Below are 21752 nucleotides of genomic sequence, written 5' to 3'. Positions count from 1 at the left end.
ACTCTTGGACCAATTAATTTCTCTTAAGCTTTTTGATATGAGTTTATGGGTGGAAATATTTTTGAGATCTTCAATTTGTAAATATGTCTTTATTTTCCCTTTAAAGTACTAATCAGCTTTGATATTACTTAGCTTTTGAGGTCAGTTGAAATTGGGCACATTCAGGGCGGGGGATGGCCATAGACAAACACGTCTTTATTCTGTGCGCACATTTGATTGTTAATTTGGTTAGAAAAAAGATTCTAGCATAGAGGTAATACTGATGCAGGCATTGCATTGTTTCTTTTTCTCTCTACTAGTGTGATGATTGATTTTTTTTTTTATGAGATCCATTTTCTGCATGGACACTATCAGGTAGCTTTGCATTTATCTCCAGTGTATTGAAATCTTATAATTTGTATACTTCATTTATGTCAGTTTTGGATATTTTATTTTTTTTGAGACAGGGTTTCTCTGTGTAGCCCTGACTGTCCTGGAACTTGCTCTGTAAACCAGGCTGGCTCTGAACTCAGAGATTGGCCTGCCTCTGCCCCCAAGTACTGGAATTAAAGGCATGCACCACCTCCCAACTAGCTTTTGTATTCTTTTTGTAAGACACTAAGCTTTTTCTCTTGTGTTCTTTCTGAAACTTGTTTGAAATGGATGTTTGTCTTCCTGTGGTGATTGTTCTTCTGGTTATCTTTCCAGTTTTTTTTTTAGTTTTTGCTTTTGTTGGAAGTTTCCTTAAGTATGTGTAAATGATGGTTTTCTATAGGATTTTTGTACTTTTGATTTATTATTTTAATTTATAGCAGTCCTTTCTTATTTTTCAATAAAATACCTGTTGCTCTTATTTTAGGTATAAATCTTTTTTTTTAAGTTAAAAAAATTAAACATTTGAAGTATTTTCCCTTTTATTCTAACTGCTCCAAGATTCTTCTGCTTTGTTACTCAGTCTCCCTCATGTGAGAAGTTTGCTGCGTGTATCACAGATCCTAATGTACCCTCTAGATTGACAGTTTTATCTTAGGAGAATGAATTCAGAGGCCTGAGCAGGGTTTTTTTTTTTTGGTCATATGAATCAAATAGATACATTCTTTTTCTCATGGGGTAGGAATGTTTTGGAGGAGCAGAGAATGGGAGAAGGAATTCTGTCCCCTTCCTTTTGTATAAGTTCCTTGTGTAACACACACAGCTCACACACTGATTATGTAGGGCTGAGCCTCAGTGGGAAGTAGAAGAACGTGCTAGGTAACCTGAGCATGACCCGCTCCATGCTTCGGGGTTCTCGATGCTTACTGCCATTTTCTGTGCAGTACAGTGTCCTCTCACCTCTCAATTCATGTTTTGGTATTACTTGCTAGTTTTCTCATACATCACTTAAGAGTGCTTCTCAACTTGTGAGTCATACCCCCTTGGACTGAGTGACTCCTTCACAAGGGTCATATGTTAGATATCCTACATAGCAGATATTTATATATGATTCATAACAGTAGGAAAATTATAGTTATGAAGTAGCAATGAAAATAATTTTTATGCTTAGGGGGTCACCACAACATGAGGAACTATATTAAAGGGTTGCGGCATTAAGAAGGTTGAGAACCACTGAGTTAAAGAGAGAGATTTCTGGACATCAATATGGTTATTTTGAATGTATTTCTATTGTTTTAAAAATAGAATATGAACAATTATGGCCATTTGTGTCTTTCTAAGTTCATTTTAGAAGCAGCTTTGTATTAAATCTTGTAAGTTATATCTCTACTAGCTTTTACTTGAAAATAAAACACTTGAAAATTTGGTAGCATGAAGCAACAGTTGCTTTTGACTGCTTGTGGATCTGTCTGTCAGCTGCTGTGGGCCGAGCCTGGCAGGGCGGCACTGCTGATTTGTCAGAGCCTGTTCACATGGCTGGTTGGAGCAGTTTTACTTCCTCTCTTTCTTGCTCTTGTTGGCTCTAGTAGGCTCTCCTGGGTAGATTTTCTTATGCAGATAGAAGCAAGTCCTGCAGAAGAGCCTGAGCTCTCTCCCCTTTTCCCAATGAATCTGCTTCTCACTTGGATGTGAACACACACACACACACACACACACACACACACACACGAATGACCCACTTAGTTAATCTGGGGTAGTTGTAAGAGCACGGTTGGAGGTTATTTGTTTGAGCGTGGGTAGCCAGCCGAGTGTTGGCTACCACTGAACAACATGGCTGTGTCTCCCCCAGCAGTAACTGCTCGGAGGTGTGGAGCCTCATGAAGCTTGCTCTGTTTATAGACTTCTGGCCTGGAGTCTCTGCCTTAACTACTGAATTGAAAGAAAAAGCTTCTCTGGCCAAGGCTGAGAAGAGCATTGTCCCAGGTACAAACATAAATGTCTAGAAGGCAGTTTGACAACCTGTCCCTGGAGCAACAAACCCTCTGTCTGTGTCTGTGAGCTCGACAGCCATGAGCTTTTGACTAGGTTTGTGGTATCAGGAATATGGTTGACATGTCAGCCTGTACTGGTGGGATATGCTAAAGAGGCCACTGTGAGGAGGATCTTGAGTTGGAGCTCAGCCTGGCAGTAACACGATTCCCTCCTGTGGAGCAGGCCTCCGATCCCCTCAGAAAGCAGCTCCCCTTCCACAGTAATGGCACTGTTGCAGGCAGCCGTCTTACCTGGCAGGTCAGCGGCATGCATAGTCCACAGCTGGGCAGGATTATTGAGTCTTTCTCCCAGCCCTATTAGTTATTACCAGGAATAAAGCTGTAGTGGCCTTTTTAGATCCCCTTATCTTACAATCAAGGCAGTGTTTAACGGTCAGATCTATAGTTCTCTTTGACTTTCAAGAATTAAGTATGCAATGTGGCTGCTGGTGTCTGAAGTGCGTCAGTCACACCTCGTCTTTCTGTGCCTCCTCAGCCGAATCAGCAGCAGCTCTTTATCAGTAACTGTCGTCAGCAAATCCCTACCTAACAGAGATGTTTGAACATAACGTTCATTACCCACACGTTCTCTTTGGCCTTGTTAATTAGTGATCATTCTGTCTCAGCCTAAATTGATCTGCTCCCCTTTCTTCCCATCCTTCCCTCAGTCTAAATTCAAGTTTCTTAGGTGAGTTCTCTCATTCTTACTATGGAATGTTATGAATTATAGTCACGGCTGTGTCGTTTTTTTATCTCGAGACACTATCTTCTATGATACTAGAAATCTTATTTTTGTTTATCATACTTTACCCAGTACACAACAGTGTTGATTTGTGCTTCAAATATATACCTCATTAATCATAAGGAAAACTTCAATCTCAGAAATGCTTAAATGTTTAAAAAAATGGCAAATAGTGTTAGCAAGATGCTGTCTGTTTACGGTGCTCTTATTTCCGAGACATGTGTCACATGTCATCTTAGCAGGTGTAAACGTCCTGGCGGAGGTCTGAGCTAGTGCTGGAAGGGCACTTTGAGTCTTTGTTTCTGGCGGACGTTATCAGAATGCATCCTCAGAGTTGTATCTTTGCTCAGCTGGGCAGGTAGTGAATCAGATGAACAAGAAGCTGCAGACAGGCTTCACTGAATCAGAAGTCTTACAGATCTTCTGCAACACCTGTGAAGCTGTTGCGAGGTTGCATCAGTGTAAGACTCCCATAATCCACCGGGATCTGAAGGTAAGAACCGTGAGACACTTTTGTTCTGCACTTAGAATTTAGAGTGTTTCTTTCTTTCTCTCCCTGCTCCTGTACCCTCCCAAAGATCCTGTGTAGTTTCATTGTGTTGTGTCTGCTCTTCCCACTAGGGGATAAGGGTAATGAGGCCTTTGGTGTTGGTTTGTGTGTGTGTGTGTGTGATGTAGCCAAGCTCATAGACAGTGCATGGCATGTAGCAGAGGCTCTTGGTTGTTTAGTAAAGAAGTGAATGACTGTTTTGACTGATTTAATAAAATTTTATATCTTATGATAAACAAAAATAACCAATGTCATTTAGAATGTTGGTTGTTGATAATCATGAAAGCCTGAAATAAACTTTATTAGCATTTCAGTAATGAAAATAAGTAGGTAAATAAAAGATTTTGCCATAATATTTATTTGGTCCGTAATGTATTCCAGACCGTGTTCTGAGTACTTTGGCTATTCTAACCTGTCATAGTAACTACTGTCTTCCCTGTTTTCTGGCTAAGATAACCAGAGAGGGGAGTGGCTAAGCAAATTGTCCAATGACGTAAGCACTGAGTACGCAGCAGATGGGACTTTCTCTGAACTGGCATTGTCGAATTCAAGATATTGGAGTATTTGTACTTTGTTTTAATTATTTTAACTCTGATCTCCAAGTTAAAGTATAAATTTAAATTTCTCTTTTCACTGTAGGAATTTTAAATAAAAATGGTGGTATAGGCTAAGCTTCTTCATCAGAAAGTGTACATTTGAAAAGGCCTACTGTCTTAGCTTTATTGAGACTTGATATGGTGGTGACATCAGTGTGAAATTCTGTACCTGATCACGTGCTTCAGATTGCAGTTAATTGTATAAAATTACTGTCAGACTTAATGTATAAGTATTGATGGCATGTGAATGAAATTTATTCTTATTCTTGAATTTCCACTCTCCCCACCCAGTATAAAAAATAATCCCAAACCAGCAACACTTCTGGTCTTAAGCATTTTGCATGTGAATACTCAATCTATAGAAACCAAACCGAAATGGAATTTAAATATTTTCTATTACTCCTTGTCTCCAGGTAGGCGGAAGTCTTAGGAATAGAGAAAGATGTAGATATACTCAAAGAAGATCTTGGCCTTCACTAGTCGTTCATATAGAGAATTTAGGAGGTTTGGGTTGGCCATTTTCATTAAATCTCTGGCCTTTTGGCTCATCCTCTGAGTTCTGGGGTCATTCAGGGATGTACTATTGCCTGCTCTGGTTCATTGCCTTTGTTTTAGGTGTCTTATGTCTGTATATACATACATTTATGTGTGTATATATGTACACCAGGCACCTGATGAAAACAGGTTAAAAAAAGACAATTTTAACTTTGAAAATAGTAATCAATTAATTTTCTTTCCTTAAGGTAGAAAATATTTTGCTAAATGATGCCGGAAATTATGTGCTTTGTGACTTTGGCAGTGCCACTAATAAGTTTCTCAATCCTCAAAAAGATGGAGTTAATGTAGTAGAAGAAGAAATTAAAAAGTAAGTGCTTACCTTTATTGCATTTTGTATCACAGGCATTTTGATTAACTTGAGTCTGTAGCCAGCTAGCTACATTAATACACATTTTACAAGATTCCATTTGTAGATTCCTTTATAATAGAAATGATTAGTATGTGACTAGACAATCTAATAGACAGTCAATGAATACCATGAATGAAATTTTTTGTCTATGTGGTAAACAGATTAATAATGAAACTTATAAAATAAGTGGTAGTAGTTAATAGACGCATTAAGAGAGTTTTAAGCAATTTGAGTTAAAAAGATTTATTCTTACATGAGTATGAATGTTTGGCCTGTGTGTATATTCGTGTGCCACATGTGTGTGTAGTATCTGTGGAGGTCAGAAGAGTGCCTTGGGTTCTCTGAATAGTTGGTGCTGGGAACTGAACCCTGGTCTTCTGCAAGAACAGAGTTTTAACCATGAGTTATCTCTCCAGTTCCTTAAGTGATTGTGAGTCCAGTGTAGTGTCTTTGTCTTTACCAAGACAGGGCAGTGGTGCATTTGCAAGAGTAAAGAGCTCCAGACATGTTAGCTGTTGTTGCCAGCGAGTATCATATGTACTTGTGTGAAAGTGTAAGTGCTCAGACTGTACGAAGTTACTCTTTCTTCAGCGTCATATTGCAACGCTTTCTCGGGTAATGTCACCCAGCTTTTTGTTTTTCAATCCTGTGCTTTCTGTGGTTGCCAGGCTACTGTGAGAACCTAACTTTGCTGCCTTTTTGTTTCAGAAAGTACAACTAGCAGTTTGTCTTAGAGCACTGAAATGACACAGAGGACAGCGCTCCATCAGGATAGGACATGGGGAGGACAGTGGTCCATCAGGATAGGACATGGAGAAGACAGTGGTCCATCAGGCCAGGACATAGAGAGGACAGCGGTCCATCAGGATAGGACACAGAGAGGACAGCGGTCCATCAGGATAGGACATGGAGAGGACAGCGGTCCATCAGGATAGGACATGGAGAGGACAGCGGTCCATCAGGATAGGACACAGAGAGGACAGCGGTCCATCAGGATAGGACACGGAGAGGACAGCGGTCCATCAGGATAGGACACAGGAAGGACAGCGGTCCATCAGGATAGGACATGGAGAGGACAGCGGTCCATCAGGATAGGACATGGAGAGGACAGCGGTCCATCAGGATAGGACATGGAGAGGACAGCGGTCCATCAGGATAGGACACACAGAGGACAGCGGTCCATCAGGATAGGACACGGAGAGGACAGCGGTCCATCAGGATAGGACACAGAGGACAGCGGTCCATCAGGATAGGACACGGAGAGGACAGCGGTCCATCAGGATAGGACACAGAGAGGACAGCGGTCCATCAGGATAGGACATGGAGAGGACAGTGGTCCATCAGGATAGGACATGGGGAGGACAGTGGTCCATCAGGATAGGACACGGAGAGGACAGCGGTCCATCAGGATAGGACACAGAGAGGACAGCGGTCCATCAGGATAGGACACAGAGAGGACAGCGGTCCATCAGGATAGGACATGGGGAGGACAGTGGTCCATCAGGATAGGACATGGAGAGGACAGCGGTCCATCAGGATAGGACATGGAGAGGACAGTGGTCCATCAGGATAGGACACAGGGAGGACAGCGGTCCATCAGGATAGGACACAGAGGACAGCGGTCCATCAGGATAGGACACAGGGAGGACAGCGGTCCATCAGGATAGGACATGGAGAGGACAGTGGTCCATCAGGATAGGACACAGAGAGGACAGCGGTCCATCAGGATAGGACACAGAGAGGACAGCGGTCCATCAGGATAGGACACAGAGGACAGCGGTCCATCAGGATAGGACACAGGGAGGACAGCGGTCCATCAGGATAGGACACGGAGAGGACAGCGGTCCATCAGGATAGGACATGGAGAGGACAGCGGTCCATCAGGATAGGACATAGAGGACAGTGGTCCATCAGGATAGGACACAGAGGACAGCGGTCCATCAGGATAGGACACAGGGAGGACAGCGGTCCATCAGGATAGGACATGGAGAGGACAGCGGTCCATCAGGATAGGACATGGAGAGGACAGCGGTCCATCAGGATAGGACATGGAGAGGACAGCGGTCCATCAGGATAGGACATGGAGAGGACAGCGGTCCATCAGGATAGGACACAGAGGACAGCGGTCCATCAGGATAGGACACAGAGGACAGCGGTCCATCAGGATAGGACACGGAGAGGACAGCGGTCCATCAGGATAGGACACGGAGAGGACAGCGGTCCATCAGGATAGGACATAGAGGACAGTGGTCCATCAGGATAGGACACAGAGGACAGTGGTCTATCAGGATAGGACACGGAGAGGACAGCGGTCTATCAGGATAGGACATGGAGAGGACAGCGGTCCATCAGGATAGGACATGGAGAGGACAGCGGTCCATCAGGATAGGACATGGAGAGGACAGCAGTCCATCAGGATAGGACATGGAGAGGACAGTGGTCCATCAGGATAGGACACAGAGGACAGTTGTCCATCAGGACAGGACATAAAGGACAGTGGTCCTTCAGGATAGGCATTTCTAAGTAGTCTCCTTATTGCTTCCTCACTGATTCTCAGTGTTTGGGCGAGGAAGCTGTTCCGAGAGAGCTGGAGACTGACCCACTTGTGGGATGCAGTCGTAGAGACTGTAAAGCAGTGACAGGTACTGTGGACTATGTGTTTCACTCAGAAAACAGCCTAGAACCATTGCATTAGCTTCTATAAGAACAAGCCCATAGCAAGCACAAATGTCCTGGAGAACCACAAGAGCAGAAGCCTTGCAGGTTAGCCTGTTGGGATCCATGTACATCACATAATTAAAACATCTTGTGGATGAAGATTTCTAGTGGCTGCTTGAGGTCTCCAGTATCTCTGGTCTGCTAGACGTTTAAGTTGTTGCATTGTGGGATGCTCAGTTAAATTTTTGTGATGATTGTATTATGGCATGTAAGCTCACTAAGAATTCCTATCCTTTGTGGCTGAATTGAAGAGTTGATGGTCTGTTGAGTTAACAAGTATTTGTTCAGGGCCAAACCCTGGTTTTGGTGACGGGATATAATGATAGAAGCCTTGCCATTACACAGTTTATATTCTAGTTCCTCTGTAATAGTATCATTCAGACCGTATTCACCAGTTAGTGTAATTTGGGAGAAGTAAGGTATTAGAATGTTGTGATTTAAGATTCTTGTAAAATAATGTATAAATACTAAAACCGAATCTCATTGTGATAGAGGTGGTCCATTTATATTATGAATTCTGCAGTGAGATTTGAGCACTAGTTGATTTAAAATTTCTGTTCCTAATAGATTTCTTTTTCCTTTTTTTGATCGTGAGTATTTATTTACAGTGATTTCTAATTCCAAAGAGCTTAGGTTGTAGTCATGTTAGAAGCATATATAATGTGTATAATTGAGTTTTAATAGATAACTTTCAAGAAAATTATAAAACCTCAAAACATTTACTACTGTGTACAACTGGGTATACTAACAGTTCTAAAGCAAACTCCTTAGGGAAGAACTAAATTAAGATTTCGAGAGTATAGTCTTACTTTTCATAGATGAAAATGTCTGATAAGGAGGCTGTGATAGACTGAGTTGTTTCATATAAATCAACAGAAATATTCTCAATGAGTTGTCATTTAAGTTTTTATTAATAAAAGAAATTCAATTTTTATATTATTTGAGATACTTTTATTATTGCTCAACAAAGTATCTGTAGATACCTTGTTTCATTTAATCTTGATAGGCTTAAAACAAGCATTTAAAGGTAGTATTAGTTATATACAGTTCTGAACCCCAATGTCTGTAGATAACCTGTTTCATTTAATTCTTGATAGACTTTTCACAAGCATTTAAAGACAGTATTAGTTCTATACAGTTCTGAACCCCAAAGCCTTCTATGTTTTAGGGAAGCATGTCTCATTTGTCCCTTTGTTTTGAGTGTGTCTCCTCTGTTTCCCTCATGCTGCCAGGTACACAACTCTGTCATACAGAGCCCCGGAAATGATCAACCTTTATGGCGGGAAACCCATCACCACCAAGGCTGATATCTGGGTAAGGCTCGAAGGCCAATCTTTGCTCTCACCAGAGGAGTCGGAGTTGAGCTGCCTCTGACTGGCTTCCCCAGTGACATCCTTTCTATGTGGAAAGGAGCTTCTCCCTCAGAAATAGAATGCTAGGTTGTTAATCTTCTAATTTAGGAGGTAGGATTGCCTACATTCAAGAAAGGGGGTACCTGTATGTTATGTAACTACTGCCCAGTAGTTTTTAGGATTTAGATCCTAAGTGAATGATCACATTTTTTTTTCAGTTTTGAATGAGTGGAATTTTGGCTTATGGCAATATAGAAAATCTAGATGTAACTGCTAAGCAACTATAGTATAACTTCTGGAATCTTTTATGATGTTTTTAATGGAAACTAACAAAAGTAAACCTTTTCTGAATCTAAACATGTTATTAACTACCCTTTAATAAAAATCCTTATCATTTAGTATATATCTCTGGATTAATTATACCAATAAATAGTGGTAATTTATAGAAAAGCTTGTTTAGAATCTCACATCTTTTTAAGCTTGTTTTGTATTTAAAATACATTTTGGATTGTATTTAATAATTGTTTGTATAACCCAAATGCATTAAACAATAACTGTTAGCTGTGTTTGCATGAACATATTAACAATAGAGGAATATAAGTTTTTGAAATAATTCTAGAACTTAGAAAAGAAGTGTGATAGTTCTGATTTTTCTTAATTAAAAAAGTATCTATTTTGTGTATAAGGCTACATGTCACAACGTGTGTGTGGAGGCGGTCAGAGGACAACTTTTAGAAGTTGATATTCTTATATAGCATGTGGCTTCCAGCTATCCTGCTCAGACCCCTCGAGCCACTTTGCTGGTTCCACATGTGTAGTGTGTGCCAGCCAGCACTCTCTGCTTGCTGCTTTCCCAGCCTGCTTACTCCTTGGATGGGGAGGCCACGGGGGCCCCAGCAGACAGATAGTCTTGCAGGACAATCATCTCTCTGTGATCTTCTCATTTGCTTATTGTAACACATTTTTCTTTTGTCAGGGATTCTTAAGGTAATTGAATTTTAAACTATGTAAGATTAAAGCAAATTGGAAGCAAGTTTGCTTTAGTTTTTTGACATTGTGACAATTTCCTGTCCTCAGCATTAGCATCGGATTGATTTGATAACATATAGTAAATTTGAAGAGTATATGTAATGTAGAAAGCAAAGTAAGTTGCATCTTAAAGCAAACGTATTACAAGATCTTTTCTCATATTACAATGTATTACAACGATCTTTTCTACCCTGATTTTATGATTCTGTTTGGTTCTATATTACCTGAGAGAGTTCAGCAACACAGAACCCACAGAAACCAGCTTCATCACCACTCAGAAACCAATGGGAGTTGATGAATTTTTTTTTCTTGAAGCACACGATTATTATGTACTATTATGTATATTACTATGTTTTCTTAATGCAGAGAACAGGATCTTTTCTCATTTGTCACTTCTAAAATAGATTTAGTGTATGTGCAAATAGTTGTCAAAGATTAGGAAAGAATTAATATAGAGTCTGTTTGCCCATTCAAAAGAAGAACAGTTTCTGTGTCCATGGTGGTTGTCTTATGCTTGTCTTAGCACGGATGAAAGAGAAAAACACTGTAGTGTGTCCATTCACTTTGGTCAAGAATTGTGTTTGCTGGTTTTGTTTCAAGAAGATAAACTAATTATAAGAATTACAGTGTTCAGGTGAAAGTAGTTATATAACATTTCATATTTTTGGCAAACATTTTTTTTGAAAGTTTCCATTGTAGGTTATTCTTATCCTGACATCTAGGATGCTTAATAGGAATCCTGTATTTACCTTTTAGAGAAGAAAATTGAACACGATGACGACCCTTTTTAAAAGCCTAATGGGTCCCTCTTGTTTCTTACATAATGGAAATGCTTATGGTGTGAAATGGGACAATTTACTGTGTTTATACAATGCAATGTATTTCACGCATTCTCCACCATTGCTGTCTTTTTTTGAAGGGGTTTATATACTAGGAAACACTTCACTTCTGAGCTGCATCCTCAGACCCCACAGCTACCCTTAAAGTGTGTTTTGATGCTCAGAACAGTATAATGTACAGCAAAAATTGTAGGATTGTGGATAGAAATATAGAATTAATTAAAAATGTTTTTATTTATGCACATTTGTGTTTGTTGTGTGTGCTGGTGCCTGTGGAGGCCAGAAGAGTTCCAGGTACTTGTGGGCTCCTGACATGGGAACTGAACTCAGGTCCTTTGTAAGCGCAGCATGTATGTGCTAATTGTTGTGCGTCTCTCCAGGCCCAGAGAGTTAATGTTTTTATTGCGTGTAACTTATGTTTTGCCTCTGGGTATGTGTGGAGGTCAGGGGCCAATTTGAGAACAATCTTTTCCTTCCAGCACTTGAGTCCTGGGCATAAACTCAGGTTATCAGGGTTGTCGCCATGGGCCTTCACCAGACCCACCTTGCTGGTCGGTGAGTTGATTTTTATGTTATGAAATAATGACCAGTAAAATTTGCTATTGGTGTCTTATTGATGGACAGCCTCAAAGGACTTCAAGCCTGTTTTATAGTGAGCTTTAGGAAAGTTTTTTAGAAGAGCCTTTGTTTTCCTTGTAAGTTGATGTATGACCTGCCTTAGTCAGGGTTAGTGCAGCTGTGACAGACACCATCACCAAAAGCAATCTTACAGCTTTGGAGTTCATCACTGAGGAAGCTAGAACAGGAACCTAGAGGCAAGAATGGAAGCCAAGACCACAGAGGAATGCTACTCACTCGCTTGCTTACGTCATCACCAGCCCAGGGGTGGTCATCACCCACAGAGGCCTGCACCCTTCTCCATTAATCATCACTTAAGAAAACACCCCCATTTACTTGTCTGCCGGCGTTCTGAAAGAAGCCTCTTCTCAGATGTAGCTTGTGCCAAATTGGCAATACTAATGAGGACAGTACCAAGTAGATAATATTTCCTCCAAAAGGAACCAGCCAGGCTTAATTTTAGTGACTCACGATCCAGAGTAGCTTATCTAACTGATTGCAGATGCAGCTGAGAAACCCCGAACTCTAAAGCTAAAGGCTTTTAAGAAACATTGAACACGTTAACTTGGTTAAGTAATAATTGGATCCAAAACAGGAACATTCAACTTGTTTGTTTGAAATAGCATGTTTAACTCTCAGCTTTCTTGTTCATGGAGCTGCTTATGTTAAGCAAGTGGTCTAGCACTTAGCTCCGTTCCCAGCTCTGGTCTTGACTGTTTTTATGTCTGTGACTGATTGTTGAGTCCTGACGAAACTCCTGTTTCTTTGTTTTATAGGCCCTGGGATGTTTCTTGTACAAACTTTGCTTCTTCACTCTTCCGTTTGGTGAGAGCCAGGTTGCTATCTGTGATGGCAGCTTCACCATCCCAGACAATTCTCGCTACTCCCATAACATACATTGTTTGATAAGTAAGTACTGGGAAAGATGTATGGAGTGTTCTTAAAGATAGATACTGTAATTTAGGGCCTGCTATTTATATTCTTTATTAAATCTTGACTTTTAATTTCATATGTTTATAAATTACAGTAAAATTATTTAAAAATGATTATTCACCTGTACAGAGGTCAAAGCAATCTAATTACCAGTGAATACAGGATATTTTTAACCTCCTCAATACGAATTAGTAGCAATGACAGCAATTACATAATTGAGACAGTCAGAGTTACTGGGAACACTCATAACATTTAATTCTTCAATTTTTGTATCTTTGAAACCAAATATCCATGTGGTTAATAAGTAACCAGATTTCCTTACAGCCTTTTAAAGGCTTTTGCTTGCTTTTAAAAAGGTACCGTAATGTAGCATTTTGTACACAGACATTGTAAACTTCAGAAGGATGCGTTGTGAGGAGGAGACAGTCATTAGACAGAAGGTAATCTAGGCAGTGCAGTCCTGAGACAGCGCTGACTAAGCACCTTTAGGATTTCCACTGTTTTCTGCATCTTGAACAGCCTTCAATGCCTCTGTGGCACAGAACTGAGTGAAAAGTTAAATTTATTTGATATTTATATGATACAGTTTTTAAACTTAATGAAAATAAATGGAAATTGATAATTTTCTTAGTCATCTAGAGTGTGAACAAAGAGAACAAAGTCTTCATTTCTTCTGTTAAAGCTTTACATAAGTAAAATATTTAAATGCGTTGAAAGAAAATTGGTATGAATTTAATCATGTGTCTAGGGTGTAGAAAATATAGACTGTCGATTCTAGGAGATATAAGAGATAACCCCATGATATACAACTTTAAATTTTTAAGTTTGCCCATATGACATCCATGTAATTCTAACACTGGGGAGGCAGATGCAGGAGAACACAGTGCCCAAGTCCAGGTCACTCTGCACTATAAAGGGAAAGACTCAAAACAACCAAGGGCTGGGTGCATGTTGCTTAGTGGTAGAATGTTTGCCTAGTAGGCACGTGGCTCTGGGTTCAGTTGATGGCACTGCTCCCACCAAATCCCCCAATTCAGTAATGCTCGCATAAATGATGAATTACAAATAACACTTGTTACTTATTTGAGAAGTAGTCGATTTTCCTAATGCATGGGCCTTGTGCAAATCAAGGAGATGGGGCTGCACATTAAATTAATTTTGTCATAATGTCCAAGAGAAAAAGGGACATAAATGACTCTTAAAGCACAGAATTTATGTGAAACAGATTTCTTCACAGATACTGGAAATTGGAGAACTACATCCGCTTGACACACACAAAGTACTTTGCATTACATAGAATGCTTTTCTTAGGCTAGGGAACCAGAATAATCAGGGGGAAAGGGAGCAGCTGAAGCTTGGCTGTTGCACTGCAAGTGCTCACACTTAAGTAAGAGAGTGTTAAATATGTGAGCTACAGGAAAAGCTGAGAGTCCACGGTCACGGACTAAGACAGAGTTACAGGACACACTGAGAGTCCACGGTCACGGACTAAGTTGGAGCTACAGGAAACAATGAGAGTCCACGGTCGCGGACTAAGACAGAGCTACAGGAAACAGTGAGAGTCCACGGTCACGGACTAAGTTGGAGCTACAGGAAACAATGAGAGTCCATGGTCACAGACTAAGACAGAGCTACAGGAAACAGTGAGAGTCCACGGTCACGGACTAAGTTGGAGCTACAGGAAAAGCTGAGAGTCCACGGTCACGGACTAAGACAGAGCTACAGGAAACACTGAGAGTCCACGGTCACGGAGTAAGTTGGAGCTACAGGAAACACTGAGAGTCCACGGTCACGGACTAAGACAGAGCTACAGGAAACACTGAGAGTCCACGGTCACGGACTAAGACAGAGCTATAGTAAACACTGAGAGTCCACGGTCACGGACTAAGACAGAGCTACAGGAAACAATGAGAGTCCACGGTCACGGACTAAGACAGAGCTACAGAAAACAGCTCCTGTTTCTGCAGGAGCACTTGCTCTTGCTGCTCCTCTGCTGGGCTGTGGAAAGAAAAACTTGGGTTATTCTTGCATGACTTGGGTCCTGGAATCCTGAGCAGGGATAAGGAGGGAATGAAGAAGACAGACATATGTACAGAGAAGCTGGGATCAGTGGTCAGGACTGTGATGGATAAGCCTCAGCACCTCTGTCTGTCTGTCTGTCTGTCTGTCTGTCTGTCTGTCTGTCTATCTATCTATCTATCGTTTTATTGAGCTATATATTTTTCTCCACTCCCCTCCCTTCTACGCACTCCCATGGTCCCCATGCTTCCAATTTACTCAGGAGATCTTGTCTTTTTCTACTTCTCATGTAGATTAAATCCATGTATGTCTCTCTTATGGTCCTCTTTGTTGTCTACGTTCTCTGGGATTGTAAATTGTAGGCTGGTTTTTCTTTGCTTTATGTCTAAAAATCACTTATGAGTGAGAACATATGATATTTGTCTTTCTTGGTCTGGGTTACCTCACTCAATATAATGTTTTCTAGATCCATCCATTTGCCTGCAGATTTCAAGATGTCATTATTTTTTTCTGCTGTGTAGTACTCCATTGTGTGAATGTACCACATTTTCTTTACAGCTGACCAAGGAGGAGGGTTTATCTAATCTCAGTAGGAGTGGTCTTCATGCTCTAAATATTAGTCTGGGAGTGGTAAGAGGAAGCTACAGTGGACATTTTCTGAAAACACTATCAACATCACACTCTCCCCCGAGGAAGGCTTTGCAATCCTTCTGAGCCTCATCTGGGGACAGCTTTGCCATTGCCATAGGGTTGAGGCACTGGAGTTCTTGAGACGGCAAATTTAATCCTTAGAGCTGAACTCATGGGTGTAGTACATCAGCATTTGTGGAAATACGATGATGCACACTTCTTCAGCATGCCACTGCCCCCTAAACTTGTGCTTTCCAGAGATCTCTACCTGTGTGCTGTGTAGCTCCTCACGTGCACCAGTACCTGTGTAAGGGCGCTAGGCCTCGGCTTCATTCTCCATGGTTAAGCGTCAAGCAGCATTGTTTGCTCCAGTTTTCTGTGGCAGCCTCCAGTCAAGATGGAGTTTCCTGTCTGGGCAGTCTGAGTTATGGTCCGGGTACCTGTGACTTGGATTTCAGTCGTCTCTCATGACATTCCTCTAGCTTTTTAAAATAGGACTTCTATTTTAGCGTGCAATTTTGTAGAATGATATTTTTTTAAGAAAATGAGCAAATATACCACCATTGTATTTGAATAAATATTAAACTCTTAACCCTCTCTATTTTATATAATAATGTTCTCAAAAAAATTTAGGACAACAGAAGCATGAAATAATCCCTATTAATTGTAATGCCTAAAACTAGGGTGTGGGATTTAGTTGCTGTGTTCTCTGGCTAGTTTAGTTCAGTGTTGTATTGAAGACATTTTTACAAACCATTGTGGCTGTAACTTTGTTGCTAAGTATAATGTTTTAGTAATAATTGAATGTACAGTTTTGCTGGAGATCTTGAAATGTCTTAAAGGCTCAGTGTTCTCTTTGACCGATAATTTGCGAAAGACTGAGCAGCTTATGCCTTGCTATGTGACTTTATTCCTAACTAGTATTGAATTTCTCTGTGTTTATGCGTGCCCCCATATGTGTGTGGGAATGTGTTTGTGGAGTACTGTGGTAAGCATGATAATACTGTTGATAATTTTAGACTCAATTGGAGTTTAATTAATCGGCAGTTTACTGTGTAGCATATGCTTCTTTTACTTGACCATGAATGTGAAGATTTTAGTTTCTGATATCAATTTGACTATGCCAAAAAATGAAATAAACTATATATACTGAGTAAGTTAAAATTTTTCAAGTAAATTTGGTATATAAAACTCCTGTAAGTTTTAAAAACAGCGGTCAGGGAAATGGCTCAAGGATAAAAATGCTTAATGAGCGAGGTTAGTGCTGCTAGAGTTCCTTGTGCAGAAGCCATCATGGAAGGAGAGGACTGACTCCTGGAAGTTGTCCTCTGGCCCACGTGTGTGTGGGCGCACACACACATATACACACACACAGTTTTCAATTCCAGTAGTTTCTCTCCTTGTGATATTTGGAGGAGAGGTGCTGCTCTTACCTTTGTCTAGACACAGGCACGCATCTCCTGTTTGTGTGATTGGATCCTCACTACTAATTTAGTATTGGCTGTGGAAAGAATAAACCTTAGCTTTTAAAATGTATAAATCACATTAGATGGATGATTTTGTATTTTTATAATCAAGCTCATAATTTCCTGATACAAGCTAGGCTTTGTTGCTTGGAGTCACTGTTTACCATTCTTTGTTCAAGGCACTAGGTTTAGAAGGGAGTTGAGTCCGTTTTGACCTGTAGCTCCAGTTTAGTCCCGTGAACGTGGACTCTCACTGTTTCCTGTAGCTTAGTCCGTGACCGTGGACTCTCATTGTTTTCTGTAGCTCTGTCTTAGTCCGTGACCATGGACTCTCAGCTTTTCCTGTAGCTCTGTCTTACTTAGTCTGTGACCGTGAACTCTCAGTATTTCCTGTAGCTCTGTCTTAGTCCTGTGAATGTGGACACTTGCTGTTTCTCTAAAAACTTGAGAATAGCTAATGTAAATTTTCATTTCAAGCATTTGACATGGTTAAGCATTGGAAATATTTTAAGGGTAATGAAGTAAAACTGGCCATGGAAATGTATATAGTTACAGAGTTGAATATAAATTTCATCCTCAGGGAATGTGAAATATAAGTTACTCAAGAAATAGATAAATGGTAGTAAATGGTTATTTTTGGTTAGACGGAATATCTCAGGGACTTGACGCACGCTGTAAGGTTGATGTAAATATGTTAGTAGTACATATACAGAACTGCTCAGACCTCTGGCCATGATGATGAGAAAGAGTATTGAAGCCAAAAACTGTGGTCCATATTGATAGTATGTCAAGGAGGCATTTTTAAAATCTGTAGTGCCAATCCTTTGCTGCTCTGCTAAATGAACTATAACGTGTATATTTAGCCTTTTCTCAGTAATGTGGATAATTTCAAAATAAAGGAAAGTAAAGGTATTTTGGGTAATAGTGAGAATTATTTTAAAGGGTTCTTCTAGGAGAACAACCTCTTCTTCACTGGGACCCTGGAGCTTTCTTAAATAATTAAGTATTCCCTAAGTTCACTGGTTTTGTATTGTTAACTCACATTTGTTCTGTGCCACTTTTTCAAGAGTGGAAGCACATCTTCCATCCATCCAGTGCAAACATAGATGTTACCTGCCACTGTAATGTGTTCATGGTTAAGTTCAATTTGTAGGAAAAGTTTCTGCCATTTCTTCTAAGCATTTCCTCTGTGTCATCTGGAATCACTGTTCTTAGGCTAGAGGGATTGCCCCTCCTGTGCCTTTCTGTATTGCTTGTCTTCAGTCAGACATTGAACGTTCTGACCTGCTATTACAGGGTTCATGCTTGAACCAGATCCGGATCACAGACCTGACATATTTCAAGTGTCCCACTTCGCATTTAAATTCGCCAAAAAGGATTGTCCAGTGTCCAACATCAACGTAAGTACTTTTCCAAGTAGGAAAGACTTTAAAATCCTTTAATTATATGTGTTTACATGTACATGCATGTGCTTTAAGAGATTCTTGTTTTCTGTCCGGTGGTCTTGATGGTGTGAGATGCTGCTTGTGTCGTAGGTGTCAAGCCTGAGACTTCACTCAGGTGTTCTGGAGAGCTTCAGCAGGATATTTTGGATTGTGGAGAGAGACACAACATGACATGTCAGTCACAGACCATAGGCTGTTATTATTAAGTATTGAAGTATTTGATAGCAGAATTTTAAGTGTTTTGAGTTTTAACCAAGAACTGTGATCAGACATTATTGAGGTAGACTCTAAGCACAAAGTTAAATGAAAAACCGTGGGACCCTTTGGTGTAAATAGAGACGGCATTGTACAGGGAGAGCCCTGACTTCAGAGATTTCTTTTATCACTGGCTAATTTATATCTTTATGGTGGCTGATCCCCTTCTCCTGCTGTAAATCTAGGATAGCAGTTATGATTATAGCTAATATACAGCCCGGGGCTAAGCCAAGCGCAGTGCACATTTGGGAATGCTTGATTTTACTCAGAGGCTTTGGTTCTTCCGTCCCTCTTTCCCTCCTTCCTTCTCTCCCTCCTTCCCTCTCTCCCTCCTTCCCTTCCTCTTTCTTTCCTTCCTTCCTTCCATCCTTTTTTTCTTCTTTTGGCAAAGTCTGTCTCTCTCTACATAGTCCTGGCTCTCCTGGAATTCATTACATAGACTAGACTGGCCTCAAACTCACAGATATCAGCCTGCCTATTCCTCCCAGAGTGCTAGGATTAACTATGTGCTGTTATGCCTGGCTCAAAGGCTTTGGCTGCTAGTCACTCCTGCATACTACAATGAACTGTACATGCCAGGTTTCTGCTCCTTTTAATGCCAGATTTCTAGGTCATCATTGATTTTAATCTATGATGAACACTGTAGAGATCTTTGTGTTCCGGCTTATGTTTTCTTCTTGTGTAACGTGGACGAGCTGTGGTAGCTGAGTCTTTCTGAAGCCCTCACAGTATCACTTCGTATCTCTCTGTTGCTCTCTGTTTCAGCGAGCAGAGCAGCCTCTGTTCGGCGTATGCTCACAGTTACCTGTCATATTTACAGTGTGGCTGTTGTCCTGGTTGTGTAATTATTTTCAGAAGTATGAAATATCAGTTGTATAAACTATGATAAAATCTTATTTTAAACTCAGGACTTACCTAAAAGAATATTGCATACTGTAATGCTGTGTTCATCTTCTAGAGATTTCTGTAGAAAATCAATATAAAGATGACATTTGTGTAATGTGGTATTTCCAGATTTCATCTGGGGAGTATATCTGCATAATCTGTAATATGGGTAATGAAAATAATAGTATCTCAGTCAGTGTTTCAGAAGTTTAGTAGTCTATCTATAGTCTAAAAATTACTACAACTTAAATTGAAAACTATGTTTTTCTTCCCAGAATTCTTCTCTTCCCTCCGCTCTTCCTGAGCCAATGACTGCGAGTGAAGCTGCTGCTAAGAAAAGCCAAATGAAAGCCAGGTGGGCAAGACCCTGCTGGTGCCAACAGGACTTCTGTAAAAGAAAAGGCCGTAGTTCTCATTTTGATTGTAGCAATTCCTGTGTCCCAGATGCTGTGTTGTCCAATCTGTGGTTCCATAGCTTACATCGAGAGTACAAAATAAACTTCCACAGGTGCTAAATACCGGGCGTGATGCCGTTCTCATGTGAACGCTCACCCATCTGTGAAGGCGGAATGCTCACGGCTGATGTGGTAGCGGGTCTTGCCTTCTCTGTGGGATTGTGGCCATTTTCATCACTGACAATTCTTAAGATTTGACTTACTAGCTATTAAATCAATTGTTTATATTTAAGAAAAGAAACAATAATTGCCACAGGTCATTAGTGTATATAGCTTGTAGAAGTTATATGTGTATATAACTAGAAAGCTTGGTAAAGAATTACATTTGAAGCCTTATTTTTCAGTTACTTACTCTATTGATAAGTTTGAATTCTATTATGTATGTTGAAACTTAAAATCTGAGGCTGGAGAGATGATTAAGCAATTAAGAATTCATAATGCTCTTGTGGACAACTTGATTATCTTAAAAGGAGCTGTAGCTGGCTGTATATGTAAATGATCTTACTGTTTTTGTTACATTTTTAGAGGACTTGTACTGTACCATGCTAATTATCCATCTTTCACCCCCGACTGCCCCCTTCCACTTCCCATCCAGTACCTCTTCTATAATACGGTTCATGTCTTCCTCTCATGATCCTCTCATGACTGGCTAAGTTCAATTAGGTTACCAGCCCTAATTTTCTGAAATCTCTGATGCAGTTTTTTTTCCCCCTTTTGGGAAGATCATTGTTAGTACAGCTCCCTCTTGTGTTACATGTAGGTATTGTGAGAGAACTGTAGGTGTGTGTGGTGATTGCAGGAGCTGTGGGCTTGATAAACCATGCATCTACAATTTTAGGTGTTAAATCATTTGAAATAATACTAAGTGAAGTCGTCAAATAAATATTTTGGGAGAAAGTTATTGAAAATTCTATACTGACTTTATAGAAAACAAAGTTGAAAAATATGTAATTTCAAAATTATATTGGTCCTGCACCTATGCCCATACCTGCAATACCAAGTGAACTGAGTGGCTATCAAAAAATAAAATAAAAAAGAGCATATGAAGTTGTGAGGGAAAAGTTGTGAGGGGTAGTAGGGAAAAAATTGGAGGGGAGGGAGTGGGCATTGGATTTGATCCAGACATATGATACGCATATATGAATATTAAACGTAAATTTCCCTGTTTTCTGGCTTTGGTTGTTTGTTTGTTTTGACAGTTCACCTATGCCTGCTAGTCACGTTGCTTTCTGTTTGGTTGTTTGTTTGTTTTGACAGTTCACCTATGCATGCTAGTCACGTTGCTTTCAAAATTGTGCCTACCACTTTACTGACTGCGGTTGGGGCTGAGACTGAGTCCCAATCCAGCATTTCTCCTAACTCTCATCTGGTGTTGGAGGGAACAAGGGTTGGATGTGAGCAGACAGCCTTGCCTGACAGCTCTGATGTCTCCTGTCTCACTGCCGTGGGAGAGCCCTTTCCTTTTTCTGAGTCTGAGCTAGGGAGTTATTATTATTTCTTGTGTCTTTTGAAAGAACTGAACCTCAGTTTTTTTATCTTTTTTTTAAATTTTTTTATTGATAAAAGGAGAATAAAGAAAAGAAAAAAAAATTTCCACCTCCTCCCAGCCTCCCATTTCCCTCCCCCTCCTCCCACTCTTCTCCCCCTCCTCCCACTCTTCTCCCCATCCTCCCACCCCTCTCCCCTTCCCCCCACTCCTCTCCCCCTCCCTTTCCAGTCCAAAGAGCTGTCAGGGTTCCCTGCCCTGTGGTAAGTCCTAGGTCCTCCCCCCTCCATCCATATCTAGGAAGGTGAACATCCAGACTGGCTAGGCTCCCACCAAGCCAGCACATTGCGTAGGATCAAAACCGCGTGCCATTGTCCTTGGCGTCTCATCAGCCCTCATTGTTCGCCATGTTCAGAGAGTCCAGTTTTATCCCATGCTTTTTTTGG

General features: G+C 40.6%; 1 protein-coding gene across 3 annotated transcripts in view; it reads left to right on the top strand.

The window, feature by feature from the left end:
- Bmp2k (BMP2 inducible kinase) overlaps positions 1–21752 on the top strand; it is a 92299-nt gene that overhangs the window by 34804 nt on the left and 35743 nt on the right. For all 3 annotated transcript variants that reach the window (XM_075943068.1, XM_075943069.1, XM_075943067.1), the window contains exons 4-9: positions 3474–3616; positions 5013–5134; positions 9127–9208; positions 12509–12641; positions 18077–18180; positions 19641–19720. In XM_075943068.1, the coding sequence (XP_075799183.1) occupies positions 3474–3616; positions 5013–5134; positions 9127–9208; positions 12509–12641; positions 18077–18180; positions 19641–19720 (664 nt within the window). The remainder of the gene's footprint in view (positions 1–3473; positions 3617–5012; positions 5135–9126; positions 9209–12508; positions 12642–18076; positions 18181–19640; positions 19721–21752) is intronic.

This window comes from Microtus pennsylvanicus, chromosome 12, assembly GCF_037038515.1.
Source record: "Microtus pennsylvanicus isolate mMicPen1 chromosome 12, mMicPen1.hap1, whole genome shotgun sequence".
Classification (NCBI taxonomy): Eukaryota; Metazoa; Chordata; class Mammalia; order Rodentia; family Cricetidae; genus Microtus; species Microtus pennsylvanicus.
The sequence above is the reverse complement of the archived record's forward strand: the minus strand, read 5'-3'. Positions and strand labels throughout refer to the sequence as shown.